The sequence below is a fragment of the Apostichopus japonicus genome, chromosome 13 (assembly GCF_037975245.1).
Source record: "Apostichopus japonicus isolate 1M-3 chromosome 13, ASM3797524v1, whole genome shotgun sequence".
NCBI classification, from domain to species: Eukaryota; Metazoa; Echinodermata; class Holothuroidea; order Aspidochirotida; family Stichopodidae; genus Apostichopus; species Apostichopus japonicus.
Window position 1 is genome coordinate 8,950,642 of NC_092573.1, and position 27,496 is coordinate 8,978,137.

General features: G+C 39.3%; 3 protein-coding genes across 10 annotated transcripts in view; all 3 read left to right on the plus strand.

The window, feature by feature from the left end:
* Positions 1-6,605, plus strand: part of LOC139978641 (neuronal acetylcholine receptor subunit alpha-6-like) — a 166,957-nt gene extending 160,352 nt beyond the window's left edge. The window contains exons 6-7 of the mRNA XM_071989015.1: positions 184-544; positions 6,247-6,605. Of these exons, the coding sequence (XP_071845116.1) occupies positions 184-544; positions 6,247-6,590 (705 nt within the window). The 3' untranslated portion in view covers positions 6,591-6,605. The remainder of the gene's footprint in view (positions 1-183; positions 545-6,246) is intronic.
* Positions 551-5,184, plus strand: LOC139978643 (uncharacterized). Its single transcript, XM_071989019.1, has 3 exons — positions 551-1,915; positions 2,693-2,771; positions 4,705-5,184. The coding sequence occupies exons 1-3, from the start codon at positions 1,585-1,587 to the stop codon at positions 4,778-4,780; spliced, it is 486 nt and encodes a 161-aa protein (XP_071845120.1). The 5' UTR covers positions 551-1,584; the 3' UTR covers positions 4,781-5,184.
* A 1,353-nt stretch (positions 6,606-7,958) lies between the features above and the next one.
* LOC139978628 (uncharacterized) overlaps positions 7,959-27,496 on the plus strand; it is a 42,837-nt gene continuing 23,299 nt past the window's right edge. For 3 of the 8 annotated variants that reach the window (XM_071988995.1, XM_071988994.1, XM_071988996.1), the window contains exons 1-5: positions 16,108-18,047; positions 18,696-18,855; positions 19,356-19,545; positions 20,631-20,681; positions 25,558-25,608. In XM_071988995.1, the coding sequence (XP_071845096.1) occupies positions 17,948-18,047; positions 18,696-18,855; positions 19,356-19,545; positions 20,631-20,681; positions 25,558-25,608 (552 nt within the window). In that variant the 5' untranslated portion in view covers positions 16,108-17,947. Of the gene's footprint in view, positions 8,394-16,107; positions 18,048-18,695; positions 18,856-19,355; positions 19,546-20,630; positions 20,682-25,557; positions 25,609-27,496 lie in introns of those variants that run through there. The other 5 variants (XM_071988993.1, XM_071988997.1, XM_071989000.1 and 2 more) reach the window with 5 other exon arrangements.

Genomic DNA, 27,496 nt, shown 5'->3' on the forward strand with positions numbered 1-27,496 from the left:
ATTAATGAACAAAAAGGGCGGAGAACAGTTTGGTTCATTTTAATTTTCCGTGACACCCGCACCTGCTTATAAGAAGTTAAACGATTGTTCTAGATAACGTTTTTTTATTTGTTATTTCATGCTATTTCAACAGAAAATTTGATGTATTTCACGTATTTCATGCATATACTGTTTATTTCACAGCAACTACTTTACCACAACGATGATTTATTCATAAACGACACTTACAAACAAAATGAAGCAAGTCTTGGTGAATGGCATATGACGCTTGTCCATTATGACCCAAGCTACCGATGTATTTACTGCGTAGAGGACCAATCATACATAACGTATAAAGTCACACTGGAACGGTATCAACCTTGGCTCGCCATGCTTAGTTTTGTGTTACCTTGCATAGTGGTGGAAGCCATGACTTTCCTTATGTTTTGCTTTCCTCATGGAGATGCTGAAGTTGCAACTTATGGCCTCACGTGTGTCTTGGCTTTGGTGGTTTTCTTACCGATGTTGTACAATCTGCTACCTGACACTGGTGTCTGTTTTGTAGGTCAGTTCAATGATAAACAGATTATTACACGAAGGTGGTGTTGACAATACCACAGGGCCATATCAAATACTGTGTTCTCTATGTCGAACTATGGCCACGTGATGTTAATTTTTAATGTTGTTTATCGAATGTCACCGAACAGTCAGTGTCGTTCAGCTCAATCATTAATATGCCACTGGAATCGAGAGCGATTTTTTCTGTTTGACTTGTTTAAATATGAAAACGCAAGTTTGAATATGGCCATACTACGATTTAAAACTTCCATTAATATCACATATCGTGCCTGGCGCCCCATCCCTACCCCATTCAGGTTTGATATACATTCCAATTTAACTGAAATCAAATGCATTTTAGTGCTTCAGTTGAAATAGCTACACGAGAACTATCTTGAAAGCACTACAGCTTCCAGGCTTGGAATAAATACCACAGAAATCTAATTTTTCTTTCTGGCATGTGCTTTTGTGCTTTAAAGTCGTTACTAGTTGACAAGAAATATTTTAAAGTCTATCAACAACAGGGGGCTTTTCTCCCCTGCCCCCCCCCCCAACAGGGCTTTGCAATAAATTCCACACATGTTGTGCTTTAAACTCGCTGTGAGTGAATAAGAAATACATGAACACGTTTGAGCTATCTGGGGCTTCGCCCCTTGGAATCTCAATAGGGATCTGAAATGCATTCCAGACAAATGAAAGTGAAACTATAGCTTGTGACATGTATTTTAATTCTCTAAAATCGCCATCTTAAAATTGCTGCAGCTTCTGTAGGCCGGTGTAGCAGTACAAACTGTCGCAAAAATCTCACATTCAGTCAATACTGTCCTAGTCCCACTAGGACAACTTATGGATTTACCAGTACATTTGGTCTCCCCGGACCTATTGTACGAGGCTTGATGGTACAGACTGTCTCCCGAACAGTATATGCTATGGTTACAAGAAGGGGGGGGGGGACATTATTTGACGGTCATATATTTTGTTGTAAATGGTGTCCCCCTGAACACAATGTCCGCCGTAGCAAGTACGGTAGCAAAATTTTAGTTTGAAATGGACTCTGGCAGTATCCGTCTTATTAGTAAATTGTCACATTTCGGCTTCCGTATATTTAGCAGTAAGTCGATCGATCATGCCGTGCGACAACTAAAAATGGAAAAGCCAGCAGAAAACGTGAGACAAATTGCCGATATTCTAAGAGATGAGAGTTATCCAAGTGGTTTTACAACAATAAACAGAGAAGGATCTTACGGAGACAAAGTCAGTGTTTCAGACTTGTTGAAAATTGATCTTTTGCGTACCGAAATTGAAGGAAAGTTTTGCTATCTAGGGCTTCTCAACTCGTCCAAATCGAGGCAGCTCACACTGATTAGTGGCATAAAAGGTAATGTCTGTAACTTACAGTATAGGATACACACTATGCCTTTGGTTGTTGAATGGCGGACGGTCATTCCACAGTTAAAATATAACCAGGCCTCTAGGCATGATTGGTGCACAAATCATGATATTCTTTTACCACGTTTGGTTCGTTGCACAAAATCATTCGCAAAAGTCAAGCAATTGCTTATGCAACATTATATTCAGTTTTATGCTTGAGGGCCTAGTTCTTTTCGTTTTGTTTACCCAATTGTCATAACAGATTTTTGTGAAAAATATTATAAATTTCCACCTTTTGTCGCTCTGCATATCACTGAAGTTAACAAGCATAAACAAATCATATCACTAATGCTTACAGAGATCGTCTGGTATGCATGGGACACTATAAAATGCAATTAATGGACTATAGCATATAGCCTAGCCTACTTCTAGAGGAAAGTGGCACTAATACTGTACGTAACAAATTTACGTTCATTAACTTTTGGTTGGTAAGAACAGATATTGAAGGCCTGATAGTACTTGTTTAGGTGTGCAATATTCCCTACATGCCAAACCTCACTACAGAAGACAAATTCATAATTATCTAGACCCCAATAGTGGCCATGCAATATGTACAATAATGAGAATATTCTATTTAAAACACTGATATAGAGTTCTAATTAAATTTAAGTGGCACTTCAGCTAAAACTACCAATTCTGTAGCCCAAATATTTGTGTGTCTTTTTTGGAGGGGGCAGAAAAACATGATATCTCCTTGATCATGAATTTTCTTATCTCTTTGAAGGTGCTCATCTTGGCATAGATAAACCAGACAACAGATTATGTCTAGATTCTATTGGAAAACTCAACGTTGATGTAGCAAGGTATGTTCAACAGGATTTCAAAGCGCCATTGTCCTGTACACGTATGAACAAGTCTCCATAGCATTTCTGTAATTGGGTTATGGAAACAGGTAAATTCTCAGGCTGTTCTATTGTACAGGTTGTCCGCAGTATGCAGTGAAGGTTTAGTTTAGTAAATGTCACTCTTTCTGGACAAGTTAAACATTTACAAGTTTAAAGGTAGTCTGATAGGTCCTAAATTTTGGCCACTTTAATTGCTAGAAGTTTTCAAAAAGTACTTTCCTGGGGGTAATAACCCTTTAAATTGTGCTCAGACATTCTAAATGATGACACTAGCTGATTGAATGTCCCAGTGAGGTAAATTTCCTCCAGGGTAGTAATAAACATACTTTAAGAATTTTGACCATAGTGATAATCTTGCATATTGAGGGCGAATACAGCATACCTTTAAGCCACACTTTGGAATTACAATATAATTGTAAGTTGCAAAAAATGGATGTACCAAGTTTCTAGTTTAGTGGTTTAAGCGATTCTAGTCAAAGTTGCCTGAGACTAAGGCAACGCCTGACAAGACTGCAGCATCAACTTCTAATTTCATTACTGATGTGATGATGAGGTAAACATATCTAAAACATTTAATAATTTTCCCTAGTTAGTGCCAATAATGAATGGCATCATATCTGTTATTTGTACCGTGCAAATAACTGATAGTGCATGGCAGAATGGTCAACACTGCTGTGTTTGATTATAACTTATTCCACATAGGTATAAAGCACACAGAAAGGTTATGAAGGTAAGTGAGAACCGAGAAAGTGTACTGTAAATCTTTGTAGGTGTAGTCCCCATTAACAAGTCTATATGTAAGTAGTATCTGTTCCTATATTTACTTGCCAAGATTCCACCTCTGCGGGTTCTTAAGTGGCATATAGCCAAACAATTGTCTTCATTTGGTCTACATCCCCAAAAAGAGATTTTTCCTGGACCTGTTTCACTAAAGCAGACACAGTTTATTTGTTCAAACAAATGATGAGTAAATAATTAAGACCACATTCCACATCTAGACATCATCTATTGTGCGTTGTTTTCAAAGAGTGTTGGACAGTTTGATATTGTAACCACAGGGAACTTTTCTGTTCAGAAAGTGTGTACTTATTACTACTTGGCTGTTTTGACAGGAACTTCGACAAGATAAGAGAGATAATGTATCAACTGAGTTTTGGTACCATTTCTCTGTTAGGTCCCTTGGGTAAAATTGCTAAATGTGTTTGTGTGTGTGTTGGTGGGGGAATATTTCCTGAAACCTGGGGGAGGGACCCCTTTTCTTTGGCAAAATAAGGCAAGTTTTAGGTCTCTGATGCAAAATGATGTGTAATAGTACATTTTACTAAAATAATGGTTAGCTAGCATGATTTGTTTTTGCATTTGGGTCATACAGAGGGTGTTTTGAACCCCCATGGATCCTGATTCAGGACAATTAATGTTTGATTAGCATTAAACAGTCAGATCATGCACACATACATCAATTGAGCACCAAAAGGCATCAAACTTCTGTTGTATCCTAGCCTACTCTAATTTGATAAATGTCTGATATTTAATTGAATTAATATGTCACAAATGTTGTATTGGCTCATGTGTTTAAAACTTTTCAGGTTTGGTAGGGAACTGTATGATATAGCGCCAAAATTTATGACATGCAATCTCCAATTGAAAATAATTGAGCAAGTAAGCCCATAAACATGTAGGTGTCACAATAAAAGATCATCCAATGAACTCAATGCATGAGCATAGTTCAGTTGTACACTAACAGTCTACCCTCAACCAATATGGTGAATATTAATTATCTTAATAGTGGGGCTTAAACATAAACCTTTCAAGATGATAATTTATTTTATATATGACTTACAGTATGGCATTCACTACTCATAATATTGCTTTCAACTTTTATTTTGCACAGAATTGGTTGTACTGATATCTCATCTCTGACCACTAATGGAGGGAGTATGTATGAAGTTAGCAGAAGACATGTCTAGACGATTTTCTTAGCAGTTAACTTGTTACCGACAATAATCTTGTCTTCACTCTAACATATCATGAGAGAAAATTTCCTCGGCTGCTACAAGTTTAAGCAAAGACAGGCCATTTACTTTACAATGCCAGTCGTTCGGTGGAAATCCATATATTTGTAGTTCAAGTTGACGGGATGTGACGCTCAAAATTCTTATCACCTCATTACTTCATTAAATAACAAATATGAAGGCGTGTTTCTTGGGTCTGGAAATTGTGTTCAAGATAAGTTCCCATAGTAAAACATAACCGAACATAGTATGCTTCCTGTTGTAACTTTTTCTGTTCTTTAGTTCTGTGTAAGTCTTAACGAAAAGCCCGTTGGATACATGAGAATCAGCCATTTTATTTGTAATTTACAATTTGTTTAGGATGTAACTTGAAAAAACCTTCGGTTCTCGTCCTATAATGAGCTTTACGCACGGATGAAATTTCATATTGGCTTGGCAACTCTAGTAGACCTATGAAGTACAGTTACCATAATTGCCTACTCCTACCCACTGTGTCTTGGGGAAATACGGCTACAATGAAGTTTGAACTCCTTTAAGTTCGTAATCTTTTACCTCTGCAATTATCATTTTTTGTTGTAGCTGTTGCCTGCCCTATCCCGTACCCGCCATCCGTTGGGGAGGAAGTTTGGTCTATGCGATCTCTCCCCCTCCTTTATTTTGTTTTACAGCAACGCACAACGTCTCATTTATTTCCTGTAACATCTAACTATGATGTATGCATCTGCTCTGATAATTGATATAATGAACTTTATTGCTTTTGAATGTCGAAATGCCTAAATTTTTAGCGGGACAAAATATGCTATGAAGTATTTGCGGACATTCTGCACCGGGACATTTCGTCCGACGGGACTATATTTGCTGTGAGGTGGGGACACAATTTTCAGCAGATAATGTCCGACCGGACTAAATATGCTGGCACATAGTGTCTCCGCGGACACTTTGTACAGGGGACACTCTGTACTGTCACACCGGCAATCCCAGCCAATAACAGTGTACATTTGTAATTATAAAGCAAGTTGCGGCTTTCGAAACATTGCTCAGCTAGTCATTGCTGTTCGGTCTCGAAACTATGGAGAATATTAGAAAATAGTTATATGACATTGTCATAATTTTGAATGTCGTGTATAAAATATTCATAATTTAAAGTTTTGTCCCAATACATGACCCCGCACCCATTTTGGAACCGTGCTAGTTGTAGTTTTCATACTAACAGAGTAAGCTCTACCTATTTGTGCAATAATCGCTGATATAACCGCTCATCGTAAACAACGCTTAGCGGTATCCTGAACACAAGGAGGGGAACATAGAGTCGATCAATTGACTGGTTGGTTTGTTTTTATACAATTTCAATGTTTTTGTACAATTTCACTGTTTCCATAATATACCAAATTACATGTATAAAACATTTCTATTATTTTTAGGAAGTTATGCCGTGATCTTGATGATTTTGCAGGCGATCGTAACAATAGTGAAGATTATTTGGTGGCGTGTGAAACCTGTTTCAGGTAAAGTGAGTAGATCAAAAATCTCCACCCAAACCGAAACCAGTCATGGAGGAAGCAATGTAGTTTCTACTAATCAAACAGATAAGAGTTCGTCGAAAGGAGACAAGGGACGTAAAACGGAGAAGAAAGCTGATTCACATCAAGAAATTGCACCACCTAGTCATAGTAGAAACACCAGTGCAGGTCCTAGTGGACACGTAATTGCAGAATCGAGTTTTTCATCTCAACCGCAAACCATACAAGTGAGAATGCACCTCTAATAGACAGCAGCAATGAAGAGGACAATACTTATTGGCTTGGGTTAATTTATTTCGTTGTGATTTTCATCCTCAACCTCGGTTTTTTTATCTTCTTATTTAGATAGACAAATTTAAAAGTTCATTGCAACAATAACGAAAGCTTTGATGATCGAGCAGGACGCCTCATTCTATCATGAGCCGGTTCCTACACTTCATGTATACTAATTTCCTGTGGCATAGTTGATACTAAATACTTTAGTTTGTCTTACTTCTTTATGATAACATCAGCATTAAAACATGTTTACCTTAGAAACGTTAAGCAATTTCGAATGAGCTTTTTCGTAAGGCTAGGATATAAAAAAGGTGTGTGTATATCATGGAGTGGGGAGGGTGGTGGAGGGGGGGGGGCAGAAAGTAGTGACCAGTTTGAGGATCCTCACCAGTCGATTTTTAATTTTGAAGCTGCTACGATACCTCAGATGTCTTAAAGTGTTTTACTATTATATCTCAAAATTGTGGTTTTATTTAATTTCAGCAGTTCTCCCAAAAGTGTGTACTTCTTATTTAAGATTTCGATGGAGAGGGATTGTCTCAAGTTCTAAAAAGACGATTTTTTCCCTTCAAATTTACATCTATATTCTCAACTGTTGTGTATTTTTAGGAAAATGCGACAACTACATCTAAGTTTTTTCGCGTTCCTAGAAATTTCGACTTTTCATCTCAAGCTTGTGGCTTCGCATCTTACTATATTATCATCCTATATTATGATACCGTAATTTCGACTTATTCCTTGAAACTGGAACACTGAATCTCACAAGTTCGACTTTTTAATATCAACTTTTCTTGTAATTTAGAACTATAGGGTAGTATTAAGTAAGGTCGGGAGGTTTTCAACACAGGACCGTACGGTACTAGTGAAGTGTTCAGTCATTCAGCGGAATTTAAACATAGCAGTTAAATTGCGACTTTTCATAGAAACTTTGACTGTATATTAAACCATAAAATGGAGTGTTAGCTCAGTGGTTAACGCCGATGCCTTTCAATCATAAGGCCCCGAGTTCGAGTCACTCCAAGATGAATGTTTGTCGTCCATTTACAGAGTTGTTGTCAATTGACAATTCATAACCATGGACCTTAAATATGAATCTAAGAGACTGACTTCGGTCAGCTTGCGGTTTTGATTAGCCAATGAGGCTTCTTCGCGAGTTCCTGCTTACAGGAGAATTTAAAATACATACATACATACATACATACATACATACATACATACATACATACATACATACATACATACATACATACATACATACATACATACATACATACATACATACATACATACATACATACATACATACATACATACATACATACATACATACATACATACATACATACATACATACATACATACATACATACATACATACATACATACATACATACATACATACATACATACATACATACATACATACATACATACATACATACATACATACATACATACATACATACATACATACATACTAACATTGTATACGTATGTGGGGCAGAATTTCTCCCAATTTTTTTACATACACTTGTGAATCAAGAGGACTACGAATCACAAGTGTATGCAGAGAACTCACACAAGTGGTCTAATTAGTGTGAACAAGGATTTACATTTTATCAATGTAAAGAAACTGATTCAACATTGCAGAATAGCGCCCTCAAAGTAATACAGAAGCAACACCCTACAGTACATATCACTGACATGTTGGCAGGGTTGAAGATGTTCTTTCAACTGGGATTTAAGAAGATAGAAACAATGACATTTTAAAGGTGAGCATGTATAAAAATTAGGGGAAAGTCATAATAAAAAAAGATAAAGGATCAATTTGAATATTAAAAAGCCTAGGCTATAGGCCTAGCTAGTCTTCATATACCCTTTACTGTTGTAGATAGGCACATAACATGGTATGCTATAGGCTAGGCTAAAGACTAGGCTGCCACAGAATATATTAATGATTCAATCCTAGGCTAGGCCTAGCCTACATGTTATAAGTAGTAGGATATAGGTTAGATCTTGGAGGTTACAATTTAATAGCTTCATTTATTTTTGTTACTTGGTGCAGCTTGAATTTGGAATTTGAATAATTAAATATACCAGTTGTTGTGAAATTATATATTTTTAGTAAGGCCTGTGTTTGAAATTCCAGGCCACACATGTACTGTCTATAGCCTAGGCTAGGTCAATAACATTAAGTCATTCACCAATTTAACAAAGGCTAGTTGTTAGATAAGGTTCTGTACCATATCGTAATCATACCCGAATAGTACTACGCCTATGTAAAAGCTCAAGCCCTGAGCTGATGTTAAAGTAGTTAAACTGCACTATGATGCATGCTGCTCGGATTTGTTTTAGCCCACTGAAAGTTACGCTGTATTCCTAGAGACATGTCATCATACATAATAACTTAACCGTAGTTAGGGTTGCAAGATATGAAGATTTGTGTCAAGTTTTATAGCTCAAATGCAGGCCAGACGTATCAATTAATGGTATACTAGAGGGTGACAGCCGGATATTCATAAGGTAACGTTCTATATCCATAAGGTTCATTGTTCATAAGGTTCGCTATTCATAATGAGCAAAAAGGTTCATTGTTATTATAAAACTTACTGGTTTATATATTTACGAGTGACCCACTTACCTGTCTCCCCACAACCTATGCACCGCATTCTACCGTGTCTAGAATGCCCTGGTAATCTTTTAACACTGTACACCCTCATTGGCCCTAATGGCCTTCCTTCATTTTGAGACCACTTTCCCACAAAGTGGCCCCGGACGCGACCTCGGGGAGGGTGGCGGGTAAACCCTGCCACCCGCCGAGCTCGCCGAGAAGGAAAAATCTAACGCTAACAAAGACTGCTGACGCCTCCAGGCGGAGCCCACCCTGAACAGTCGGGGTGTGGGTCCGCCCTCCGTCACCCCGTAGGCGTGCCTCCCCCTACACTTACAGAGGCCTAATTGAACAAGGGGACGAGGCCCATACTACCTTAGATGGTAAAGAGTAACCTGGTAAACCAAACTAAGGAACAACACCCACCGATAGACAAGTAGCCGCAGGCGACCCAGGGGGTGGCGATGTCTATCGACGAAACGCGAGGAGTCATGAGTCAGGTCGAACGACCGCTCCCCCGTCCGGCTGCGTCCCACCTCCCTCGGGGGAGGGTGGCGGGAAATGGAGACAGGTAAGTGGGTCACTCGTAAATATATAAACCAGTAAGTTTTATAATATTTACTTCGTTCCCCACTTACCTGTCTCCCCACAACCTATGCACCGAGTGGCACTGTCCGATGGTGGGAGGCCCGAGGGGTGGGACCCCTGGAGCTCGTATCATCGAGCGACCAAAGCCAAATCGGCCTGTGATAAGTCCGATAAGTAGCAGGCGACGAAGCGATTGGAGTCTTCCACGCCGTCGTCTTGCAGATGTCCACTATTGGAAAACCTGCGAACAGGGCTGTAGAAGCAGTGAAACCCCTGCTGTTGTGAGCCATGGATCTGCCTGGACCTGTAGCCAGAGGGCGGATGGCTTCCACCAAACAGCGGGACAAGGTATCCTCCCAGGCTGCTGAGTGGGGCACTCGAAGGAGGAAGAACAGGGATGTCGAAGTACCTAAGAGATCTTGTGTTCTGTTGAGGTACCACTTCAGTTCCCTAATGGGAAACCATACTGTAGTCTGTCCTCGGGGATCAAAGAGAAGGTCTTGATCTCTGGGATGATGATGTCTCCCGGTAGGAGAGCCCAAACCTGGTTCTAGCAAAGAAGGAGGGGTCGAGAACTATCAGCACCCCACAAACCGTAGGACTGAAGGCACCTTAGCCAAGGCGAGCCGTTGCTGCCTGGCTTGGAGCCGTAGGGGAAGCCCCTGATGGAAGGCGGCAACAGCCGAACGAAAGTCTTTGATCGTCTACACCCTGCCTCCCTTCTTGGAACAGTATGGGTAAGGAGTCAGCGATCAAGGTTAGAAAGGCCATGGTAGGCAGAGTCTGTCTCGTTCGGCATACTCCGAATCTCCGTAGGCAGAGAACGTAAGTACCAAGGTTGTTCTCACTCTGGCGGCCAAAGTCCTTTCTGTCTAAGGAGACAATTTCCAGGCACCTAATTGTAGGCCCGTGCTGTCCGGGTGAGCCAGCGCCCCGTCTATGGGACAACCGACTGTGGTTTGTCCGGCAGGATCGCTGGCTCGTCCGCTAGGAGCTGGATAACTTTTGCCCGAACCGGGTCAGCGGGGCCACTATGATGGCTGACCATGCCAAGAGGGGGAAGATGTAAGCTTCCGGTCAGTTTCGCGACAGGGACCTGGCGTTATGTGGAAGGCCTGCGGGTGGGCCGCCTGAACAAAGATGAGCAGCCCATTGTTGCCCTGTGTCGCAATCAGGTCTATCAGAGGTCTGCTGAACATGTGGAAAAACCTACTTCATGTTCGTTGCGAAAGGGTCCACTCGTCAGGGTGGAGCTGTCCCCTGGGCAGAGCATCGGCCATCACATTCTCCTTTCTGGCTATCTGAGAGACTTGTAGGGCCATGCCAGATTCTGTAGCTGTGGTGAGGGTCTCCCTTGCCAGACGGCAATATTTCTCTGACCTGGTGCCACCATGTCTGTTGACGTAGCTACAGTATGTTACCACCGTCGTGTTGTCTGAGAGGATGGTAGTCAAAAGCTCGTACCTGGGCGCCAGAGGGCTCCAGAGAGCCCAACCCTGTGTATCTGCTGCTAAAGAAGTCATGGACAGCGGCCTGCTTGGTGACCTTGTTAGCGCTTGCAGGACAGCCGCACTCACAGTACTGATTCAGTACCACAGTACCGTTGAAGACTCTTTCAGTTATCAACCCGTTGCAATCAGAAAACTCTGAAGAAAAGGAATGTCCTGATGATGCTAAGCTGTACCCTGTAGGGAGGTTTAATGGAGGTTCTTTCCATGCTAAAAAATATTAATCATAATATTGGGGAAAGAAAAGGCGAAGACCTATTGAAAGATAATGATGCCTGAGGCGCCTAACAATATTACCCCGGTCAACGAAAACCTGTCAAGCATAGAGACAAGTATCTCCTGGATGGGAAGCTGCACTGACGAAAAAGTGCCTTGCCCAAGGAAACAACTGAATGATCCGGCCAGGACTCAAACCTGCAAGCCTTAGATCACCAGCCCACTGCCTTCACCACTTGACCACAGTACTCTCCAAAAATGAGTACTGAAGGTACAGAATCTCACTCTGCTGAGTGAGTACAGAATCTTAAACAATGCTACCCTGCTACAAAAAATGAGACTGAGTACTGAATGGATAGTTTGCTTCATCAGAATCTTAAACAAAGCTACAATGCTACTGTTTATGTGACTCCTACAATTAAATGTATGTATTTAAGAACGTATTTAGGATCATCCTGCAAGTTGGAACTTGAGAAGAAGCCTCACTGGCTTAACCAAGCTGCAAGCTGACTGAAGTCAGTCTCTTATATACAAAATTAACGTCCATGATTATGAAAAGTCGACAACTCTGTAGCTGGACAACATACATTACTCTTGGGGTGGCCTGAACCGGGGACCTTATGACTGAAAGGCTTTAACCCTGAGCTAACTGAGCGATAGACCTACTCATCAGAAACAAACTCCCAACAGGGGCTGTGAAGATGGTGAGAGGGTGGGTTTGTAGAAAATCCACCTCATAAATCCCTGGCTGCTTAACGGAGCCCGGGGAGTTACTCAGCAAACACTAAAGCGTTACTAAGCATGTAGGCCTAGTGTTTTGTTATGGTAACGTTATTAGTGGTGTAAGAGGTATGTCACCGAAAACGTTTTCAGACTCATATTTCAAAACGATTTACGTTAAGACATTAATATAACATTAATATAACATTAATATCTCATAGAAACGTTATGTCGACGTTTTTACCACACCACATTTAACGTAATAAACACGTAATAAATGTTATGATAACGTACCCGTTACTCCTCAAATCTCTCCATGTCGAGACGTATCAATTTCGTAGTGTAGTACAGTAGAAGTATCCAACTTCCTATTGAAACCACCTAGTGCATAGCCACGACTAGGCTATCAGGTGCTACGAAATGCAACTGTGCTTAAAATGTCGGAACATCGAACATTATTCACGAAGCGCATACTGTATGCTCGGAGCGCGTTAGCGCTTGTACCTCTGTTGGGGTTTTATCCTACCCCTTTTCCAACTTACTAACTCGTTTGTCTTGGAAATTCACCCAAAATACAGAGAGAGAGGTTTATTCCATGGGATCGCTCACGTAGTCGACAGCTCGTTGCAGCAAACGTTGAGCTTACACGTGTCAATCCAGGTGACTGCTTGGCCCCCCCTCCTCTCATAACAAATATACAGCGGGTATATTGTCTTGGCAGTTTGCCAAGACTCTTAGAAGGCTTGTTTTCCTGGCACTTTGCCAAGCTTCGAGAACGTTCTCTTCTTGGCAGGTTGCCAAGGTACTAAGTAACGAGACTGTACTAGAATCGCTTCAGTTTGCGCCTTTTAGCATGCTCTGGAGGGGGTTCCACAAGCTTTTTAAACAACAAAACATAAGCAAGGTTTCAAACCTAGACATATGGCGATGAATTAAAACGAGAGAGAAAAATAATTAGCGAGGAGAATATGACCCATGAATGCCCAGGAAATCTATGTCATGTCCTGGTTTCTGCTGGTACTCATTAAACACACATTCGGGCTGTGTAATGATAAATGGTGTAGCGATTGCAGTGTCTTTCCGCAATTGATTCGAACCTGTCGTCGCAGCTCAAGCTGCTAGTTCCGTGGGGCAACACTCCCCTGATGAAAGCGACTCTTCCCCCTCTTGGAGGCGGGATTAACTTTGAGGCTGGGGATAAGTATATCTCCGTTTGCCGTGGGAACCTCGCTCCAGCCGGCTTTCCTTTCGGATTGGGCGTTTGCCCTTACTACCCCGATCTGGGGGCCCAGCAGTTGTTGATCTCATCGGTTCCCGGCTCCGGGACCGACTCCTGGGATCCGGAGTGGAACCTCGGTTCCGCACTCCCTGTGAGGTCTCGCTGGACCCGTGGTCTCGTCGGACCCGGGCCCCCAGAGCCCATCTCTGTGTGCGTACCTAGCCGGGTACCACTCCTCTCGACCCGGACATTCTGTCCATTCCGGTCGGAATTTCAAATGGGCTATTTATTGGCCTTGAGCCTTGCCCTTGCCTTCCCCCTTGGTCATAGAATCCGGACGGTGCCGGGACCTTGGGGGGCAATATCTCTTTCTCCTCTCTCTCTCTCTCTCTCCTCTGGCCTCTCTCGCCGGACTCGGGCTCCCGGAGCCTATCTCTGTGTGCGTACCACGCCGGGTACCACTCTCCTCGACCCGGACATTCTGTCCGTTCCGGTCGGAACTTCTAATGGGCTTTTTATTGGCCTTGAGCCTAGCCTTCCTTGGGTCGGAGGGGAACGTCTGTTCCGGGCTCCTTCTGAGGTCTCGCCGGACCCTGGCTCTCCGGAGCCCCTCTCTTTGCGCGCACCACAACGGGTGCCGCTCTCTGCGACCCGGACGGACTGTCCGCTCTGGCCGTCTTTGTCATGGGCTTTTGGTTGGCCTTGAGCCTTGCCCTTGCCCTAGCCCTTGGTGGTACATCCGGACAGCGCCGGCACCTTGGGTGGCAAAATATCCATCTCTCTCTCTCTCATGGGCTTTTGGTTGGCCTTGAGCCTTGCCCTTGCCCTAGCCCTTGGTGGTACATCCGGACTACGCCGGCACCTTGGGTGGCAAAATCCCCATCTCTCTCTCTCTTCTCCGGCCCTCTCCTGGCCTCTCTCCATCTCAACTCCCACCAACTCTCTCACTTCCTCTTCATCTCCTGTCTCTCCTCCGATTCCCTCCAGGGGAACTGTGGGTTCGGTGATAGATCTAAACTGTCCCGGCCTGCTAGCCAGGTGTCGATGTGCTGCCACTGTCTGGTGTGAAAACAAAACAGACTAGACAGAGGTCTCGGAACAGTTCACACATTTAAGGTGGCTTCGAGACATGTCTGAGAAACTCACGTTAAGGAGAGACTAACGGCGAATAGTCTAACGTATCAAACGGAACGACTATAAGGAGGAAGTAGGGTGGGAGTATGCTAACAGAGAGTAAAGTTACGTGACAAAAACAACGCGCCCCGCTAGAGGCTCGCGGCTTACAAGGTACGCTACAATAGTGAAACTTCCCAAACTTAGAAGCGAACACGTAACTAGAATACATGAAGGAAAAGGACGAAGCATGTATACAAGGGAGAGAACCCCTCTATCCGCGTACAGAGCGGGAAGGGAGGAACAAGGCTACGAGATACGCCCCAAGTGAAACTCCCGACACTTAGGAGGCGCACGAGTAGCGAAACCCATGGAGAAACATGAAAATATGTACAAATATAGGAAGGTTCAAACAAGAAACAACAACGTAATCGAACCGCCTAGCCGCCTAGTATTGGATAGGAGTTCGCGGCTTACAAGATACGTTACAAGGAGAAACACTTCCGACATATGGAAGCAACGTAACTAAACATATATGCATCGAAAAACTTGTAAAACGGACGAAACATGTATATAAGGGAGAGAACCCCCTAACCGCGAACCAGCGGAGGGGGGAACAAGGCTACGAGGTACACCCCAAGTCATGAGACTCAGGGAGCGCACGTAGCAACAACTGGAGGAAACATGAAAATATACAACAATATATGAAATCAAGGATACTCCCGTCTTAACATGAAAAACAACGAAACGAGCCGACTATCTCGACTAGTTATATAGATAGATATCGGAACGTGGCTACAACTACGCTACAAAAGTGAAAACCCACACTGAAAGCGTAAAAAATAACGAAGTACATGAAAGCAAAACATCTTATGCCTTAAGAAAGGCTGAAACACATGTACATACGGAAAAACATGCCTATCCGCGTAAACAGGGCGGTATAGGCAACGCTACAAATTACGCTACAAGGGAAAAACCCACACAAAAGCGTAAGAAGTAACGAAGGAACATGAAACAAGCAAACATCTTATTTTTTGAAAGTAAGAAAAGCTGAAACATGTACATACGAAAATATATGCCTATCCGTGTAAACAAGGCGGTATAGGCAACGAACGAAGTAGTCTCGCAGAGCTACTACCTGCTACCCTAAAAACGTTACGTAAGAAAAACGAACGCATGGGCGAGAGTGTACACTAAAAACAGCCCCCAAAAACACCCTTCCCTACAAGAAAAGGATACTTATCAGGCTGGAAAAGATCCTTGGAAGTGCAGAAGTCCTGATAGGAAACTTCTAGAGTATAAATCCAAGGTAATCCGGGCGAATTTCGCGAAAATTTTTCTAACTCCGAAAAACACATTGAGACACTTTGTGGGTAGAAAAATGAAGGAAGGCCATTAGGGCCAATGAGGGTGTACAGTGTTAAAAGATTACCAGGGCATTCTAGACACGGTAGAATGCGGTGCATAGGTTGTGGGGAGACAGGTAAGTGGGGAACGAAGTAAATTATATGGTTCGTTATTCCTAATGAAAGAAAAATGTTTGTTGTTCATAATTGGTAAAAGGGTTGGATATTCAGAATGGTGAAAAGGGTTCGTAATCCATAATAGAGCAAAGGTTCATTATTCATAATAAGACAAAGGGTTCGATATTCATTTAGACAAATAGGTTCGTTATCCATAATGGGAAGAAAGGTTCGTTATTCATAATAGGCCTTGCCAATTACACTTGTATGAATATCGCACTTCTCTCCTATTATGAATAAGAAAACTTTTTCCCTTTATGGATTATGGAACGTTTGCTCCATTACTGTATGAATATCGAATTAACCCTTTGTCCCATTTAATGATTAGGAATAAAGAACCTTTTTGTCTAATATGGATTACGCACTCTTTGCTCTATTATGAATAAGGAACCCTTTGTCTTATTATGAATAAGGAATAAGTTAACCGAATAAGTTTCCATTACGAATACCGGATCTTATGAATTATGATCCCTTTTCATAATGAACAACAAACTTTTTATCGAAAAAATGCATGTTATGAATAACGAACCTTATGAACAATGACTCTTATGAATAGCGGACCTTATGAATATTGGGCAGACCCCTACTAGAGAGCACCTAGCCTATCTAGCTGTGCCTGCATATTTTAATTTACTCCCATTATTTAAGCTAAGCGCTGCCTATTGCCATTTTACTGACAAGTAAATAGGCTAATATTAATAATATTGTGATATGGCTTCTAGCTAGGCCTAGGTCCTATTTTTGGAGTTAATTGAACATCTACTAAATTCTAAGCAAGCCTACTGTATAGGATATGTTGCCTGAGGATTTCTGATATTGTTTAGAAATTCTATATATATTACATAGTATAAACATTCTAAGGAGGTTCCTTTAGCATGATATATCCACACTAAATACCACACTACTAAAGTATCAGCCTAACCAACACTACATAAAGTGTGGTAGGCTAGAAATATCATATAGTATAGGCAGTATACACAATATCATCATGAAATTGATTTTGCTGACTAAAATCATAGACAAACTTCCTTCTGACATGTGCAGTCTGAGCTAAAATTAAATCCAGTAGACTTAAAGGACTTAAGGGAGAAAACTGTGAGCTATGATTATGAACCAATCTGAGAACCAAAAGTCTTGCCTTAGCTCTGTAAATTGTGCACTGTACTACACAAGGAGTGGTGAAATAAGGGTTGCATATTAGTAAACACTAACCTATATATGGTGACTTCATGATACACAGTTGAGTCATGAACAGTGGGGTCAGGATTGAGTATTTTCATTTTTGTAATGGTCCATCATAGTAAGTTGTGTTAACAAACTTTGGTCAATAAATTAGATGGGGTAAATCAACACCCTCCCCAACCAAATCAGGAGCCCTTTGTGACCATTCTCACCCTGAAAGAAAAGTTTTTCCATTTTTGTAATTGTCCATGATAGTACATTGTTTTGGCACTTTGGTTCCTCTCCCATATAAGGGAAACTTGGGGGGGGGGTCTCACGATACCTTTCCTCCTGGAAATTAGGTGGTCAGTATTTTCAGTTTGTAATGGTCCATCATAGTAATTTACTTTGAAAATAAAGTTTGGTCCATAATTAAGATGGGTATATACTAACCCCCCCCCCCTTCCCCACAACTTGATTCAGAATTTATTATTTGAATTTAAACAATAGAAGTGGCAGCAGCAGATATAACAAGTAAACAGATTTTAGTTAAATTTTAGTAGATTTTTGAAACTGATTTAGTTACATTTGGAAAGTTATATTATTCATGTATTTCTCACTTAAACTTTGCTTTTCAAGCCTATAACTGTGTCAGTTTATTTTGCAGATGTATAACTTACGGTGCAGACGTCAACCTACACCAAACCTAAACAAAAAATTGGCAGATAGAAATGGGTTATCTGTTCAATGGATAAATAAGGAAAAAGGTATGCGTCAAATAATATTTAATGAGTTATTCCTTGCTAAGTCTTGGGAAAAGTTGTTGCCATTAATTGTCAGCATTCAATGTTACCTAGAGTATCATCAAATTAGCATAAACAAAAATTTGAATTCATTAGCTTGCATACCAGGGCTAATCCAGGGTTCTATGAACAGGGGCTGCAGTGACAGCAAGGAGTGTAGCAGTTGTGAGGTTAAATGGGGGTGGGCTGGGAAGCCTGATGCCCATATGTTTTTATTTGAATTATTTCCTACCATTTGCATTGGCAGCCCAACAAATACCTAAGGGCCTCCCTTAGAAAATTTTTTTTTTTTTATAATTAGACACTAGCTGTTATAGATGAAATTTTCTGGCATAGTCTGGCAGCCTAATATAGTTCACAGAGAAAGTATCTTTTTATTAGTATTTTTTGACGAAATTTAACGGTGCAATTAAGAGCTCACCAAACCCAATGCAAATATTAAGTGAAATTGTCTTTAAATTGCAAATGCAGACTTAACCATGATAAATAATACTAAATTTGTAATTGGCTGCATCAGAAACTATGGTGTTCCCAAAAAAAATACTGAGTTACTGTACATCTTTGTGTGTGATCTAAAACTATGCTGACTTTAAGACCATTTTCTTTTGTAAGGTAGAGGAGTCTTTGCAACAGAGGAAATATCCTCTGGAGAATTTCTCCTACAATACAGAGGGGATCTCACCACAAGGAAAAATGCTGAAATAAGATGTCAGAAAAAAGTTGCAGACATAACCTACCTTTATTTCTTCATGCATAATGGACAAAATCTCTGGTAAATTATCAATCAAACAATATTTTAACAGCTATTTATGACAATACAGGTTACAACAAAGACAGAAAACATTGAAAATACTATCATTATCTTCCTACTAAATTTTTGGGAGAATATTTAGACATATATTACAGAGATCGATACCTCACTTATATCCAAAGTGCAAAAATCTTTGATGGAATATATGCTTCTGAGTATTTGCAAACAGGAAATAACAAATCACTTTTATGATACTAATAATTATACTCATATAAACTCATACTGTATACTTGTAATTTGTCTCTCTCCATCTTAGCTTTGGGGTTTTTCAAAAATCTTGTGATGCCACTTCTTGCATAAATATTTTATGCCATGTTTAACAAACATTGCTGGATGTGGCACCATGAATGTTTAGAATAACTTTTTTGATGTTGTTTACTGAAGTTATACACTGCTTATAGAGCAAGATTGATTTTACAAGTTAATTCAATGTAAAACAGTCTTATTTTATATCTTTGCAGTGTTGATGCTACAAAGGAGGACAACTCCCTAGGAAGACTTGTCAATGATGACAAAAGGAATGCCAACTGCTTCATGAAGGTTGCAAAAGATGATGTAATACCACATCTTTGTCTATATGCTAAGAAGAAAATACTACCAGGGGAGGAGATAACATATGACTATGGTGGTTATTGCCCTTGGAGAAAGAAGGTAACATTAAAATTTAATTAAAATGCTGTGAAATAACAATACTTTTTTATGTGTCTTACAAGTTCAACTCGCATTCACATTGATTGAGAAATTGCCAGCATTTATGAAGCATGCGTTAGTTGACCAGAGATGACACTTCTTATCGACCCTAACCAATTCAATAAAAGACAAGTAATGAGATATGGTCAAATACGGGAGTAATTTTCCATAAGGAAGGCAATTGGTGGTCCCGGGAACCCAGTGGTTAATTATTGAAAATACACATCTATAATATATCTCAATGTAATCTATATACCCTTAGCATATAAAATATATCAGAATGGGCATATTGAATCCCTCATATAACAGGTCAAAATATTCTACTGAACCCGTCCCATACCAAGCAGTTTTGAGGCTGCGAAACAAAGGATCAACCAGAGGTATAGAAATAGTATAGTCTGAAGCAGTATCTATACGCTGTGTCAGCTATGATGATTTTCACACACATGATTCAGTGCATGGTACATTCAATTGTTGGTCAGAATCGGGACATACATACAGTCAAATGTGGTGCAAACTGTAGATTTGCATTGTTTCACACAGATGATTTGACCATGGATACTTTTGTGGGGCTATGGTAAATTTCACAAACATGATTCAATAAGCCCTAGTACACCTTTTTTTTAAATTGTATCTAAACAACGTCAGTTGTGGTAGCTGCATGTTAACTATATTACGCTATCGTGTATTGGTCAGTCAAGACATTTAGGGCAGAGGTGCCATTCAGAAGCTGTGTATCCCACTTTGTCATCACAAGGTTCCTAGATCAAGCTACTGTCAGACTATACAGTAGGTTAATCCTCTTCAGCCATTGATTAGCATATATGGCCTAATCCGGGGAAATGTTCCATCAGATAAGGAAGGCAATTGGTGGTCCCCTGAACCGAGTGGTGATTATATTGATAATACACTCCTGTATGGATGCCAATTGTGTGGAAATTCTTGATCATTTTAATAACACACCCCAATATAGACAGGTCCTAAATCTCTAAGCATTATATTTATTTCAATCAAGATCAATAATTTACTGATTGTACTTTTTGCAGACAACTAATGAAGAGCATGATGAAGTACCTCAGGAGGAAATGAATACTATGGTATGTACCATAATATTTTGGTAAATTAATTTAAGACAATAATTATAGGTATGGGTATTAAACTATACAAGCTAGAATACACAATAGATGTAATCTATATACCCTAAGAATATAAAATATAACAGAATATAAATCCCTCATATAACAGGTGAAAATATTCTACTGAACCCGTTCCATACCAAGCAGTTTTGAGGCTGCGAAACAAAGGATCGACCAGAAATATAGAAATAGCATAGTCTGAAGCAGTATCTATACCCTGTGGCAGCTATGATGATTTTCACACACATGATTCAGTGCATGGTACATTCAATTGTTGGTCAGAATCGGGACATACATACAGTCAAATGTGGTGCAAACTGTAGATTTGCATTGTTTCACACAGATGATTTGAGGATGGATACTTTTGTGGGGCTATGATAAATATCACAAACACAATTCAATAGTACACCTTTCTTTAAGATAGTATACAAATTATACATGGTTATGAGTGCAATAGTGCAAATATTTCATGAGTTAAAAGATGGAATGTTCCATTCAACGAGGCGCAGCTGAGTTGAATGGAACAAATTACATTTTTCAACGAATGTAATATATGTACTATTGCACAAATGGAAACCATTCATTATTTGTTTCATACAACACCTTCAAATTTGGATATAATTGGATGTAAAATGCACTCATGCAACAGATTTTTTTGAACAGACAGGTTTCTATGCTCTCTTACCATTGAAAAAAAGTGCTATCAAAAAAGTATAGCACAAGGTTCTATTTCATAGAGTGCAATAGAGCGGATTTTGCATGCAATCGATGAGCAATTGACCAATCAAATGGCCGGAATATAATTAGGTGTTGTATAATATCTAAACACCTTCAGTCGTGGTAGCTGCATGTTAAAATTATTACACTTTTATGACAGTATTGGTCAGTCAAGACATTTAGGGCAGAGGTGCCATTCAGAAGCTGTGTATCCCACTTTGTCATCACAAGGTTCCTAGATCAAGCTACTGTCAGACTATACAGTAGGTTAATCCTCTTCAGCCATTGATTAGCATATATGGCCTAATCCGGGGAAATGTTCCATCAGATAAGGAAGGCAATTGGTGGTCCCCTGAACCGAGTGGTGATTATATTGATAATACACTCCTGTATGGATGCCAATTGTGTGGAAATTCTTGATCATTTTAATAACACACCCCAATATAGACAGGTCCTAAATCTCTAAGCATTATATTTATTTCAATCAAGATCAATAATTTACTGATTGTACTTTTTGCAGACAACTAATGAAGAGCATGATGAAGTACCTCAGGAGGAAATGAATACTATGGTATGTACCATAATATTTTGGTAAATTAATTTAAGACAATAATTATAGGTATGGGTATTAAACTATACAAGCTAGAATACACAATAGATGTAATCTATATACCCTAAGAATATAAAATATAACAGAATATAAATCCCTCATATAACAGGTGAAAATATTCTACTGAACCCGTTCCATACCAAGCAGTTTTGAGGCTGCGAAACAAAGGATCGACCAGAAATATAGAAATAGCATAGTCTGAAGCAGTATCTATACCCTGTGGCAGCTATGATGATTTTCACACACATGATTCAGTGCATGGTACATTCAATTGTTGGTCAGAATCGGGACATACATACAGTCAAATGTGGTGCAAACTGTAGATTTGCATTGTTTCACACAGATGATTTGAGGATGGATACTTTTGTGGGGCTATGATAAATATCACAAACACAATTCAATAGTACACCTTTCTTTAAGATAGTATACAAATTATACATGGTTATGAGTGCAATAGTGCAAATATTTCATGAGTTAAAAGATGGAATGTTCCATTCAACGAGGCGCAGCTGAGTTGAATGGAACAAATTACATTTTTCAACGAATGTAATATATGTACTATTGCACAAATGGAAACCATTCATTATTTGTTTCATACAACACCTTCAAATTTGGATATAATTGGATGTAAAATGCACTCATGCAACAGATTTTTTTGAACAGACAGGTTTCTATGCTCTCTTACCATTGAAAAAAAGTGCTATCAAAAAAGTATAGCACAAGGTTCTATTTCATAGAGTGCAATAGAGCGGATTTTGCATGCAATCGATGAGCAATTGACCAATCAAATGGCCGGAATATAATTAGGTGTTGTATAATATCTAAACACCTTCAGTCGTGGTAGCTGCATGTTAAAATTATTACACTTTTATGACAGTATTGGTCAGTCAAGACATTTAGGGCAGAGGTGCCATTCAGAAGCTGTGTATCCCACTTTGTCATCACAAGGTTCCTAGATCAAGCTACTGTCAGACTATACAGTAGGTTAATCCTCTTCAGCCATTGATGAGCATATATGGCCTAATACGGGGGAAATGTTCCATCAGATAAGGAAGGCAATTGGTGGTCCCCTGAACCGAGTGGTGATTATATTGATAATACACTCCTGTATGGATGCCAATTGTGTGGAAATTCTTGATCATTTTAATAACACACCCCAATATAGACAGGTCCTAAATCTCTAAGCATTATATTTATTTCAATCAAGATCAATAATTTACTGATTGTACTTTTTGCAGACAACTAATGAAGAGCATGATGAAGTACCTCAGGAGGAAATGAATACTATGGTATGTACCATAATATTTTGGTAAATTAATTTAAGACAATAATTATAGGTATGGGTATTAAACTATACAAGCTAGAATACACAATAGATGTAATCTATATACCCTAAGAATATAAAATATAACAGAATATAAATCCCTCATATAACAGGTGAAAATATTCTACTGAACCCGTCCCATACCAAGCAGTTTTGAGGCTGCGAAACAAAGGATCGACCAGAAATATAGAAATAGCATAGTCTGAAGCAGTATCTATACGCTGTGTCAGCTATGATGATTTTCACACACATGATTCAGTGCATGGTGCATTCAATTGTTGGTCAGAATCGGGACATACATACAGTCAAATGTGGTGCAAACTGTAGATTTGCATTGTTTCACACAGATGATTTGAGGATGGATACTTTTGTGGGGCTATGATAAATTTCACAAACATGATTCAATAAGCCCTAGTACATCTTTTAATTAAATTGTATCTAAACAACGTCAGTTGTGGTAGCTGCATGTTAACTATATTACGCTATCGTGTATTGGTCAGTCAAGACATTTAGGGCAGAGGTGCCATTCAGAAGCTGTGTATCCCACTTTGTCATCACAAGGTTCCTAGATCAAGCTACTGTCAGACTATACAGTAGGTTAATCCTCTTCAGCCATTGATGAGCATATATGGCCTAATACGGGGGAAATGTTCCATCAGATAAGGAAGGCAATTGGTGGTCCCCGGAACCGAGTGGTAATAATATTGATAATACACTCCTGTATGGATGCCATTTGTGTGGACATTCTTGATCATTTTAATAACACACCCCAATATAGACAGGTCCTAAATCTCTAAGCATTATATTTATTTCAATCAAGATCAATAATTTACTGATTGTACTTTTTGCAGACAACTAATGAAGAGCATGATGAAGTACCTCAGGAGGAAATGAATACTATGGTATGTACCATAATATTTTGGTAAATTAATTTAAGACAATAATTATAGGTATGGGTATTAAACTATACAAGCTAGAATACACAATAGATGTAATCTATATACCCTAAGAATATAAAATATAACAGAATATGCATATTGAATCCCTCATATAACAGGTGAAAATATTCTACTGAACCCGTCCCATACCAAGCAGTTTTGAGGCTGCGAAACAAAGGATCGACCAGAAATATAGAAATAGCATAGTCTGAAGCAGTATCTATATGCTGTGTCAGCTATGATGATTTTCACACACATGATTCAGTGCATGGTACATTCAATTGTTGGTCAGAATCGGGACATACATACAGTCAAATGTGGTGCAAACTGTAGATCTGCATTGTTTCACACAGATGATTTGAGGATGGATACTTTTGTGGGGCTATGATAAATATCACAAACACAATTCAATAGTACACCTTTCTTTAAGATAGTATACAAATTATAGATGGTTATGAGTGCAATAGTGCAAATATTTCATGAGTTAAAAGATGGAAAGTTCCATTCAACGAGGCGCAGCTGAGTTGAATGGAACAAATTACATTTTTCAACGAATGTAATATTTGTACTATTGCACAAATGGAAACCATTCATTATTTGTTTCATACAACACCTTCAAATTTGGATATAATTGGATGTAAAATGCACTCATGCAACAGATTTTTTTGAACAGACAGGTTTCTATGCTCTCTTACCATTGAAAAAAAGTGCTATCAAAAAAGTATAGCACATGGTTCTATTTCATAGAGTGCAATAGAGCGGATTTTGCATGCAATCGACGAGCAATGGACCAATCAAATGGCCGGAATATAATTAGGTGTTGTATAATATCTAAACACCTTCAGTCGTGGTAGCTGTATGTTAACATTATTACACTTTTATGACAGTATTGGTCAGTCAAGACATTTAGGGCAGAGGTGCCATTCAGAAGCTGTGTATCCCACTTCGTCATCACAAGGTTCCTAGATCAAGCTACTGTCAGACTATACAGTAGGTTAAACCTCTTCAGCTATTGATTAGCATATATGGCCTAATACGGGGGAAATGTTCCATCAGATAAGGAAGGCAATTGGTGGTCCCCTGAACCGAGTGGTGATTATATTGATAATACACTCCTGTATGGATGCCAATTGTGTGGAAATTCTTGATCATTTTAATAACACACCCCAATATAGACAGGTCCTAAATCTCTAAGCATTATATTTATTTCAATCAAGATCAATAATTTACTGATTGTACTTTTTGCAGACAACTAATGAAGAGCATGATGAAGTACCTCAGGAGGAAATGAATACTATGGTATGTACCATAATATTTTGGTAAATTAATTTAAGACAATAATTATAGGTATGGGTATTAAACTATACAAGCTAGAATACACAAAAGATGTAATCTATATACCCTAAGAATATAAAATATAACAGAATATAAATCCCTCATATAACAGGTGAAAATATTCTACTGAACCCGTCCCATACCAAGCAGTTTTGAGGCTGCGAAACAAAGGATCGACCAGAAATATAGAAATAGCATAGTCTGAAGCAGTATCTATACGCTGTGTCAGCTATGATGATTTTCACACACATGATTCAGTGCATGGTACATTCAATTGTTGGTCAGAATCGGGACATACATACAGTCAAATGTGGTGCAAACTGTAGATCTGCATTGTTTCACACAGATGATTTGAGGATGGATACTTTTGTGGGGCTATGATAAATATCACAAACACAATTCAATAGTACACCTTTCTTTAAGATAGTATACAAATTATAGATGGTTATGAGTGCAATAGTGCAAATATTTCATGAGTTAAAAGATGGAAAGTTCCATTCAACGAGGCGCAGCTGAGTTGAATGGAACAAATTACATTTTTCAACGAATGTAATATTTGTACTATTGCACAAATGGAAACCATTCATTATTTGTTTCATACAACACCTTCAAATTTGGATATAATTGGATGTAAAATGCACTCATGCAACAGATTTTTTTGAACAGACAGGTTTCTATGCTCTCTTACCATTGAAAAAAGTGCTATCAAAAAAGTATAGCACATGGTTCTATTTCATAGAGTGCAATAGAGCGGATTTTGCATGCAATCGACGAGCAATGGACCAATCAAATGGCCGGAATATAATTAGGTGTTGTATAATATCTAAACACCTTCAGTCGTGGTAGCTGTATGTTAACATTATTACACTTTTATGACAGTATTGGTCAGTCAAGACATTTAGGGCAGAGGTGCCATTCAGAAGCTGTGTATCCCACTTTGTCATCACAAGGTTCCTAGATCAAGCTACTGTCAGACTATACAGTAGGTTAATCCTCTTCAGCCATTGATGAGCATATATGGCCTAATACGGGGGAAATGTTCCATCAGATAAGGAAGGCAATTGGTGGTCCCCGGAACCGAGTGGTAATAATATTGATAATACACTCCTGTATGGATGCCAATTGTGTGGACATTCTTGATCATTTTAATAACACACCCCAATATAGACAGGTCCTAAATCTCTAAGCATTATATTTATTTCAATCAAGATCAATAATTTACTGATTGTACTTTTTGCAGACAACTAATGAAGAGCATGATGAAGTACCTCAGGAGGAAATGAATACTATGGTATGTACCATAATATTTTGGTAAATTAATTTAAGACAATAATTATAGGTATGGGTATTAAACTATACAAGCTAGAATACACAATAGATGTAATCTATATACCCTAAGAATATAAAATATAACAGAATATAAATCCCTCATATAACAGGTGAAAATATTCTACTGAACCCGTCCCATACCAAGCAGTTTTGAGGCTGCGAAACAAAGGATCGACCAGAAATATAGAAATAGCATAGTCTGAAGCAGTATCTATACGCTGTGTCAGCTATGATGATTTTCACACACATGATTCAGTGCATGGTACATTCAATTGTTGGTCAGAATCGGGACATACATACAGTCAAATGTGGTGCAAACTGTAGATTTGCATTGTTTCACACAGATGATTTGAGGATGGATACTTTTGTGGGGCTATGGTAAATTTCACAAACATGATTCAATAGTACACCTTTCTTTAAGATAGTATACAAATTATAGATGGTTATGAGTGCAATAGTGCAAATATTTCATGAGTTAAAAGATGGAAAGTTCCATTCAACGAGGCGCAGCTGAGTTGAATGG

What these genes read in the sequence shown, in the direction of transcription:
- LOC139978643 (XM_071989019.1), top strand. Translation starts at nt 1,585, where the DNA reads ATGGACTCTGGCAGTATCCGTCTTATTAGTAAATTGTCACATTTCGGC. An exon ending in ACTGATTAGTGGCATAAAAG is followed by an intron (nt 1,916 to 2,692) that starts GTAATGTCTGTA and finishes ATCTCTTTGAAG; the next exon opens with GTGCTCATCTTGGCATAGAT. An exon ending in CTCAACGTTGATGTAGCAAG is followed by an intron (nt 2,772 to 4,704) that starts GTATGTTCAACA and finishes TATTTTGCACAG; the next exon opens with AATTGGTTGTACTGATATCT.